Genomic DNA, 10,843 nt, shown 5'->3' with positions numbered 1-10,843 from the left:
CCATATAGACGAGCACGACTTAAATGTTTAGCATGTTATTTCGGAAACCTTTTGATAGTCACTGTTTGTAAAGCATCCAAATGTTGTGTAGTTAGTAAACCTAACGTTGCGCGTACAACCTGAAAAGCAGTAGATTTGTTTTCTCCTTCAACGTCACGGATGCATCAAGTTGGGGAAATTGGTCAAAGAGAAAGTAAAGTTCCTTCCTTACTAACTTTTTAGGATTAACTACTGAAACACGGAAACAGCAGAACAACAACGAAAACGCAGCGGAGCATCTTCAACTACTAGTCTACCAAGAAGCGAGTTGATGGCTTCCATCCCTCCCAGCCACTTCCAGGTCAAGTTGAGGCTGAGCGGTTCTTTCAGGGAGATGGAGGGGATGCAACCATGAATGGTCTGCCTTGGTGGTTGGACCACGAGCAGGTAGGTGAATGGAAAGGACGCAATGCCTTGGCATGTTTACTGTGTAGGACAGGCAAGATCTTGCTGCTCTTAGAAAAAGGGCCGGGGTATACGCCTTATGGAAGAGTGGGTCCCCTTGGAAGTTAAAGATTCTGATGCAAGGAGGCTACGGAAAAAGATCTACAAACAAAGGCACAGCCACGCCCACACAAGGTCAATGGAAATAACCCAGAAGATAGAAAAACCCTCCCAAAAAGCCTAATGGACTTACAGGCTGATTTATTACAGAAAACAACAGTCTCATTCAGAACGGCTTACACCGTGGCATAGGAGAGGCTATCGCATAGGAAGTTCAACCCCCTCATGACATTGCAGAATCTTAATGGCACCAAAGCCGGGAATATCCACATATCTGAGCCTGCCTGTGCAGACATAATTGGCCACATTGCAAAGCAAATGAGCTGGAAATATCTCTGAGATGTTGAAGAAAAACAACCGTTTGCGGGCGTCTCTTATCATTGATGCACAATGTGATGTCTGTGGTAAGGGGTGATGTGTACATAGTGGTTTCCTGGATATAGTGGAACTCCCACATGGGGTAGAATCTGAATCCATTTAGGATGGATTCAATACAATGCCTGGTGCACAGATTAGAACCGGCAATCAAGATACAGAGTACTGTCTGGCTGTAGTCATTAGTATCATAATGTCATCAGTATTTTATTTCAAAGTTCTACTTCATTCAACAAGGAATGCCCGATTGCTCCAGGAAAGTGCAAATTTTGGCATATTTTTACCATTGGATGAGTTTCCACTATCGATGATATGGTCAAAGCCTTAAAAAAATATCCAGTGAGGACTCATCGCAAGGGGAAAGTGACTTGTCCTGTCTGCAGCACTACATGACGTGTTCCTTCGGTCTGTCCCACGTCCATTTAACTGGAACCGAGTGGAGGAGAGCAGCAGAAAAGTTTCAGTACTATGGACAGCTCCACTATAAAATGGTATATATTGTGTATTGAGTCTATGCAAGACTTCAGCATTACTGTCGTCTGGAGCACTAGGTAGGTGGGACCAGACTCAGATTTGGGTTTGAGTTGCACCATTATTAGCTTTTCCCCAGCACACTGACACAAAAGTATAGTTCGGATGCGGAAATCCAAGGACATTATAGTCTATGTGACACATTCCATCTTCATCGACCAACCTCCAATTTCAAAATACTAAGCAAATTTGAAAAATAGTATATTAATATCATTGCAAGCAAATAAGAACTCTCCACTCTCTTACACCAGCTGTTTACACAACAGTATTTATTTCAACAACTTGGTCCATAACATCATTATTTTTTCCTAATGGCCTTCTTATATGTCACTAGGATAGCCTCCCTTGCAGACTGTGGCATGTGTGAAACCATGGCTGGTTGAAACAGCCTCACCTGTCCAGAGACAGACTGATTGGACACGGGGCTCGGACAGGTCAGGTTGGAACACCTGCTCTGCTTGTAACAGCATTCTTCCATCTCTGCTTCCATAAATGGGTTTACACAACAACGACCGGTGTTGGGGTGTCAGAGGAGCCCACTAAAGCCACCGAGGTGGTGTGCGGGAGGGTTTATTACCACAAAGACATTTCCAACATGGAAAGATATGAGAGGAGGAGGCAATGTGGACATTATTGATCTTTGATCCTCCTCGTTCTTTTCGGAGGAATCGCCTACTGTCTGATGGTGCAACAAGTGAATCAGTGGATGCAATGCACCCTATTGCATCCCTGTAGAACAGAAATATCGTGTCTGTCTGTAAAACAAGTCGATCTCAAAAGGGGTTTAGTGGGTGGACCAATCCTATATAGATCCTCTCTTTTTGCAGGCAGACAAAAAAGTTTGGTGCAAATATACAAAACATTTTTAAGCACACTGAATCTGAAACATAATTACAAATAATCGTTGTTTCCGATGGAAAACACATATTTATACACATGCACACTGATCTCAAACACTAGTATGCACAATATTTGCATGAAATACATATATTCTCAAATGTATTGGGATACAAAAAAGTGTGTTTCCTTTCATTCTAATTAATCTCAAGCCTTTTTCAGTCTGTCCTAATATTGCATCACAAGGCTGTGCGTAAATGGAAGGTCACATGCATGCACACACACACACACACACACACACACACACACACACACACACACACACACACACACACACACACACACACACACACACACACACACAAACACACACACACACACACACACACACACACAAACACACACACACACACACACACACACACACACACACACACACACACACACACACACACACACACACACACACACACACACACACACACACAGAGCAGGAGACAGAGTCCATGCCCCCTTAGCAGAAGAAATATGTTCTGTCTAAATAGATTACCATCGACTGCTACCAGAGCAGCTAATATCCGGTTTATGATGTAGCCCGCCGAATCCCAGCAGACACCATGTTGAGCTTAGAACACACCAGCAGAAGGGTGAGAAGTGAGAGGAAGACCAGGGAGACCGCTAACACACACACACACACACATACACACACACACACACACACACACACACACACACACACACACACACACACACACACACACACACACACACACACACACACACACACACACACACAAACACACACACACACACACACACACACATGTGAACAAACACACATCCATGCACATGCAAACACACACATATACACGTGTCAGAGATGCAGGTGATGAAGACAGGGTCCTTACCTCAAAGGCATTGTCTTTGTCCTCAAATGACTGCCCTCTGTCAGTCTCTTTGTCTATCTGTGTGTCTATGTGTGCGTATGTCTGTGTATGTGCGTGTGCGTGTGTGTGTGTGTGTGTGTGTGTGTGTGTGTGTGTGTGTGTGTGTGTGTGTGTGTGTGTGTGTGTGTGTGTGTGTGTGTGTGTGCGTGTGTGTATGAAAGAGAGACTGTGTGTGGGAGAGAGGACGTGTTTGTGTGTGTGAGAGAGATTGTGTGTGTGTGTGTGTGAGAGAGAGAGAGAGTCTGCTGGGAGAGAGAGTCCACAGTCTGCTGGTGTGTGTGTGTGTGTGTGTGTGTGTGTGTGTGTGTGTGTGTGTGTGTGTGTGTGTGTGTGTGTGTGTGTGTGTGTGTGTGTGTGTGTGTTAGAGAGTGTGTACATGTATGTGAGGTGTCGCCAGTTGTAGCTCTAACAGCTTGTCTTATCTGAGAGCAGCTGCAGCATGCTAGCAGCCATAACCAGAATGGAGTGACAGAAAACAGAATGACATGACGCGCTCTTTCTCTCAAACAAACGAACACACAAAAACACACACACACACACACACACACACACACACACACACACACATGCTCTCTCTCCCTCACCCTCACACGTTCACACACACCCCTACGATGGCATATTCACGATTTCCCATGCACTCACAGGATCCTTTTCCCCGTCATCGGAGCTCTCAGCCACCCACCTGTGTGCACACACACTCTCCCTCTCCTTCTGTCTCTCTCAATCTGTCTCTCCCCCTGTCTCTCTCTGGCACTCGCACCCGCACACACACACAGATACAGCGGCACATATGCACACACGGCCACAGGCGTGAATTTACATCTCGTGGCAGATTGCCCCTCGGTGAGGTTGCACAATCGGATAACAACAAAGCAGTTTCATTCATCAAAGGAGGGGTATGGGAGTGGCTGTGGAGGGGGGGGGGGGGGGGGGGGTTGAGGACAATACTAACTACGGGACTTCCCAGATTAAGGCAATGGCCAGTGGGGGTTATTCTCTCTGGGCCTGGGGACGCTTACAGGATGAGTGGTAACCAGCAGGGTAAAAGGGCATGAACAGCAGCATTTCCTTCAACAAGTGCTCTTAAAGGGATCTTTTTTTTTTTTCATTATTCGTCATCTTGTCTGCCTTCGATTAAACGAAAACATCCAACACCTAGTTGCCGTGGCTATTGGCAGCTTACCCCATCTGCCTGGGTCACTTGCGTGCAACCTTTCTCCTCCCCCTGGCTGTTTATATAGGAAGGGTGAGGCTTGATTAGGGAGTGGTTGCAGGTGAGACTGTCTGTTAATGTAAGGAAAGGCTTGATTAGGGAGTAGTACAGGTGAGAGAGTCTAGCTGTGTTCTAAATCGTTCCCTATTCACTCACTCACAATTCCCTTTATAGTGTTCAGGATATAGTGCACTATATAGGGAACGAACAAACGAGAATTCGGACACTACGCTGAACATTTCTAAACGTGCGTGAGTAAATGCGCCGGGTATTTGTGCGACGCAGACAGATGCGCCCACATCATGTAAACAAGCTTGGCACTCACGAGGAAAGCTGGAGGTTGTATTGATGTTGAATGTCATATTTCCTTGATCAAGGATTTTTTTCTTAATTTTGAATGTTACATTTTCTATGTTAAATCCCAAATAAATTGTTGACATTTCTAAACGAAAGCCGGTGACTCCATCATTAAATGTATTAGTTTTCGCGGTTATTCAGCTTCTTCTTCTCCTCCGGAAAATCACGACCGCATTGCATTGTGGAATACGGGAGTAACAGGTAGGGAACATTGTATGTACACTCAAATTGTGGGTATTTTAAGTGCACTATATAGTGCATGAAATTAACCACTGAGAATTCGAACACCACTACAAAATGGCGAGCACCCTTTATAGTGCACTATATCCGTGCTAGGGAACGATTTCAAACACAGCTTCTGTTTATATAGGCTGATGGTTGATTAGGGAGTAGTTCAGGTCACATGAGACTGTCTGTTTGTGGAGGGGGGAGTTTGATTGAGTGGTAGCAGGTGAGGCTGATGGCCAAACCTGTAGCAGCTGTGCAGAGTGGTATTGATCATTAAGAACCTCGCCCAGCCTCTGTCCCTGTCCTTGGTGCTGAAGTCTCTCCCCAGCCACTGTGGTGGTGCTTTTGCAGTCTGGTCACTCAAACATGCACACACACACACACACACACACACACACACACACACACACACACACACACACACACACACACACACACACACACACACACACACACACACACACACACACACACACACACACACACACACACACACACACACACACACCCGGATAGCAGTATGCACACCACCTCGCCGATTCTCTCACAACTCTTCAATCCAATAGTAAGCACTGACCACAGTAGTATACCATGGTATACACTATATGAAGCTACCACTATGCACAGTAGTTCACACTGTATATACAGCCAACCCTATATACAGTAATATACAGGGATCAAGTGAGCAATGCTTACAGGTGAGCATTTGTGTTGGCTTCTATTTGTACGCATCAATGGACCTGAGTGAAAAGAATCCAGGCGGATCAATGTAGAGAGAGGCAGAATACTAATACACACACACACACACACACACACACACACACACACACACACACACACACACACACACACACACACACACACACACACACACACACACACACACACAGAAACACACAACAACAACAACAACTGGAACACTTAGGGTTTGGGTTAGGGTTACGATTAGGGCTTCTCCTTTCAAAGTCATTCAAAATTAAACATGTGGGGAATACAGCAGCAGATAACCCAGATGTGTTCCATTATGATCCATGTTTCACATTAATAAGACCGAGAGATAAAAGGAGTAAAGGGAGAGATCAAGGGCCAGAGAGAAAGAGGCGCTAATAGTGAGAGGGAGAGAGACACAGAGAGACACAGAGAGACAGAGAGAGAAAGAGAGAGAGCAGACTATGCTCTCGTTCACTCTGGTGTTGCCTGGCAACCCTCGCTCTTTCTCTCTCTCTCTTTCTCTTTCTCTCTTTCTCGCCCTCTTCCCCCCTCCCCCCAACCATGGACACGCTGCTCCCTGAATGGACTTGTTCTCAGCCCGGACACGTTAATACCTAATGGGGATGTGGCTGAGAAGTATAAGGGGATGGATGGAAATCTGTAACCTCAACCTCTGAATACAATGATTCAAATCTCGGACGGGAAGAGCGGCCCCTCTAATGCGAACGGGAGAAAAATCACATCCTTTTTTCCTTCCTTATTTGGTAAGCAATGCTGACCCCTAGTGGATGTGTCAGGACAGCGTGACAGTGTGATTGGAATATATACTGTCAGTCACCAATAGTAAACAAAATTCACCGTCATAAATTAGACTATGTGAACTGTTTGAAATGCACCGTTTAAGTGTATGTTTAATGTTGAAAGGAAATACATTTAATTTCATGCCGACATTCTTGTTGACAAGATTTTTGTTGACAATGATTCCGGTATTGATTCAGGATGATCACAAAGATAGTAACAATGAGGAAGTTGATGATGATGAGGGTGATGAAGTGATGATTCCTTATCTCACCTTGGTTTCTCTGTGGGTGCATATCGATGAGTGTTGGAACACCTTTCCCTTGGTGTGCAGGTGAGTGTTGCGTATGGAGACCATGGCTAACTGTCTCTGGATCCAGGACAGCTCCATCTGAGACTGCTTCAGCAGCTCCTCCACGTTCCCATTGGACCGGTAGCCTCGCATCATCACCTGCAAATAACACTCACTGACACACACACACACACACACACACACACACACACACACACACACACACACACACACACACACACACACACACACACACACACACACACACACACACACACAAACACGCATGCACATTTTCACATCCGCAAACATGCATGCAAATTTGCACATAAACATGCACACAAACACACACATGCAAATATATAAATAAGACAATATGAAATCATTCCTTTAGCAACGCTTAGTGCAATAGCTGAAACTAAACTTTGATATCCAGACAAATAAAACACTGTATGAAAAACATACATCCTCATACACACTGGGTTAAAACACCTGCTTGTGAAACTCAGCAGCCTAAAGTATTGATGAGCTAACAAAACTGTTAACAAACTATACCCAACTTCTGAGCAAAATAAGATGGGATTTATTAATCAACAACAATGCACAATATAACATGCTACATTCCTGTACTAAAGGTCTGCAACCCACGAACAACAGTAACTGCATTAAGAACAGCAGCATAGCCTTCTCTTTTAGACATTTGTGAACAGATAAGATACAAAACAACTATATCCTACATTTAAAATTAAGAAAAGAACACTCACGTACTTACTGCATAGCAACTTCATCTTCCATGTATACAACATTTAACCTAACTTTTAACTTTTACATAATTCTACGTTTATTTATGTACGCTACGGTACATGAACAAATCAAAACCAGACTGAAATCACAACTTAATGTGCTCATCTACCATACTAGTCAGTCTATATGTTTTCATCGGCTGAATGAGATTATACTTAGTGTGTTTATATTCCTGGATGCCTCTGTGTGTGTGTGTGTGTGTGTGTGTGTGTGTGTGTGTGTGTGTGTGTGTGTGTGTGTGTGTGTGTGTGTGTGTGTGTGTGTGTGTGTGTGTTTGTGTGCGTGCTTGTGTGTCTCTGTGTGTGTATGCGTGTGTACGTGCATGTTTGTGAGTGTGTGTGTGAATGGGTTTTTCTACGTGCGTGTGTTTGTGTGTGTGTGTTTGTGTTTTTTCCATTTCCACTCAGTTACATAAGAGAGGATTATTTTATCAACGCAATCACAGAGACTCAAATTGAACCTAATCCTCCACTGACGACACATGTAGGCACAATCACACACACAAATACACAGACACAGACACACACACACACACGCACACACACACACACACACACACACACACACACACACACACACACACACACACACACACATACAGACAAATCCAATGATCAATGCTTCGCTTGAACATGGATTGTTTTGTATGAAAGCGGTTGACAGGGTTAATACATTTGGAAGATAAGTCATATCAAAGTAACATACGCAACATGGGAAGTTGTATTAAAATCTGCTTCGATCTCTTTGGTAAGTGCGGTCTTCTTTCTGCATGATTACTTTATTTATATGACTGTAACTGTAAGAAGAAACGAAATGAAGGAAATCTGTCGCAAATGCTGAAAGAATAGCACTGAGTAAGAGCCTTGTCGACCCAGAGATAACGAGGTGAAAACCGACTGAGAGGGAGAGAAAGAGACTGTGTGAGATCAAGACTGCATACAATGCTCCTGTCAGAAAATACCAGTCTTAGCAACACGACATTAAGCACAAAAAACAAGCCTCACCCTATCGTCGTGCCGACACACTCCCTCACTCACACACTTCCTGTTATAACTGCACTCATAAACACTTCCCCCTGGAATGACTCAACTCACCGCAGACGCCGGCTGCTTCTGCCCCCCTGCAGGGCACTACGGGTAACAAGAGGGAACGCGGAGCAATGAGAAGAACAACAAGCAGCAACAACAGAGGTCAGGTGCTCTGAGGATTGATGCACAAGTGCCCCTTCTCACAGTGTCCTCTGGAAACACTAAGGGCTGCCTGAGAGTCGGTTGTTCCTCTTAGACGTGAGGCAGGGAAGCTGCATTCCGCCACAGCACTGTTGCTGCATGCTAATATCACAGTAAAGACATTAAATAGTGATGAAGAAAGATAGTGGTCTTGTATTTGTGTATGTGTCAGTGGGGAGAGGGGGGGGGGGGGGGGGGTGAGTCATTGTGATGCTCCGGCTCCTGAATGCATGATATATTATTGAATAGAGGCGAGCATATTTTCTTATTGCCTGTAGTGAGCATACTGCTCAACTATTCAATGATATGCAGTGAATACATTCTACATGTTTTTGTGCAGTGAACATTTTATTTGTTGCTCTATGCCAAACACCTCAAAGGATCTCATCAATTAAAAGACACCTCCTGCTTTCTCCAGCATCCTTATGATTCATCCACACCAGAATAAAAGGACTTTGTAAGGTTGCATTGCCCTCGCCTGGTTCTGCCATGTTGTGATGCCGAGGACCACAGCCCCACACCACCACACCGGCCCCCCGGAAGGATCCAACCAACCTCTCAGCTCCCTGTTTTAAGGGCCACCGTGGTGTGCGAGGGGCCTGCACACACACTAGTGCCTACACACACCCTCGTAAAGGGAGGGTCTCTTTTAAATGATGGCAAACATTCACTAAATGTTCGCTAGTTTCCTAGCACTTTTTTTCTCTTGCTTGTTTCCTAATTTGTGCTCAGGAGGGTTCCTAACTGAGAGAAGTATCTCTTGGGGGTGGGTGGGGGGGGGGGGAGTCTATTGGGAGTTAGGGATGGGACAGAGTAAGGAGGACAGCAGTTTCAGTTCAGGGAAGGGCCTCCTTACAGTCTTCCACAGCAGCACTGGAGCCCCTCCATGCCTTGTCTTGCGTGGGGCAGCTTTCTAGATGTTGAATGGGTAACAGGTGTATCCCTTGAAGAGCAGACCTTCAGGGCTGGGTCCGCTTCCAACCATAGCCTTGGTGAAGGTCTACCGGCTATTTTGTAGTTTGATTTAGCATTGTTTTATTATAATGCTTGTTTACTGAGCTCTGTATTTTTTGTATTATTCATGTTTCTTATGTTATTTCATTCATATAATTTTGGTACGTAATCGCAGATTGTATTGGTGTTACAGCCTGGAATGTAGACCGGAAACCTTGATATGATTTAGTTGCAATATCCATCTATCTGTCTGTCTATCTGTCCCTCTGTCTTTCTCTCTCTCTCTCTCTCTCTCTCTCTCTCTCTCTCTCTCTGTCTGTCTGTCTGTCTGTCTGTCTGTCTGTCTGTCTGTCTGTCTGTCTGTCTGTCTGTCTGTCTGTCGACAATAAAGCAAAAATTCAATTAAGGAAGTAGCATTGCAGCATGACTGTTTAAAGCTGTATAATTGTATATCTAATTTTGCAGTATGAATAAGAAAAATATATAGATATATGACTTTAAACCAAGACTAAACACTGTTTATAAAAAAATATATCTTACCTGTTTATTTGTGGTCTGACTTCTGTTTCTCTCATGCCTTGCCATTTCCTTTTTGTTCCATTCCTGAGCGAATGAAACGTGAATCCTTTTCCCTCCGGCCACCAGTGGACTTCAGGTTTGTTTGAGAGCGAGGATTCATGTATAACTCATGCATATCTCCCGGACATCCACGTTCTCTTTAGCCCCACCTCCGCTAGATAAAGGGTCAGTGTGTATTTTAGGCAGTAGGTCTAAGTAAGTAAGCACAGTACCGGGGGGGTTTAGAGTCACTCAGCTCCCAAAGACGTTTACACTCTCTGTCCTCAGAGAGGCCTGCTGTGTGAACACATGGCCTACGTAAGAACACAAGCCCAGACACACAGGGAGGAAGAGGGCAAAGAAAAGATGAAAAGAGAGAGAGAGTGCCAGCCATAATGTCGTCACAGTATCTAAATTTGGACCTTTCGGATCCCCTGAACACTTTATGCGATTTGAATCTATTCTG

At 44.5% G+C, this 10,843-nt stretch overlaps 1 protein-coding gene across 1 annotated transcript in view; it reads right to left on the bottom strand.

The window, feature by feature from the left end:
• rimbp2a (RIMS binding protein 2a) overlaps positions 1-10,636 on the bottom strand; it is a 76,360-nt gene extending 65,724 nt beyond the window's left edge. The window contains exons 1-2 of the mRNA XM_030354359.1: positions 10,360-10,636; positions 6,815-7,007 (exon numbers count right to left, since the gene is read on the bottom strand). Of these exons, the coding sequence (XP_030210219.1) occupies positions 6,815-7,007; positions 10,360-10,394 (228 nt within the window). The 5' untranslated portion in view covers positions 10,395-10,636. The remainder of the gene's footprint in view (positions 1-6,814; positions 7,008-10,359) is intronic.
• Positions 10,637-10,843: the final 207 nt, after the last annotated feature.

Source organism: Gadus morhua, chromosome 4 (genome assembly GCF_902167405.1).
Source record: "Gadus morhua chromosome 4, gadMor3.0, whole genome shotgun sequence".
Lineage (NCBI taxonomy): Eukaryota > Metazoa > Chordata > Actinopteri > Gadiformes > Gadidae > Gadus > Gadus morhua.
This window is presented reverse-complemented; position numbering and strand designations above follow the sequence as displayed.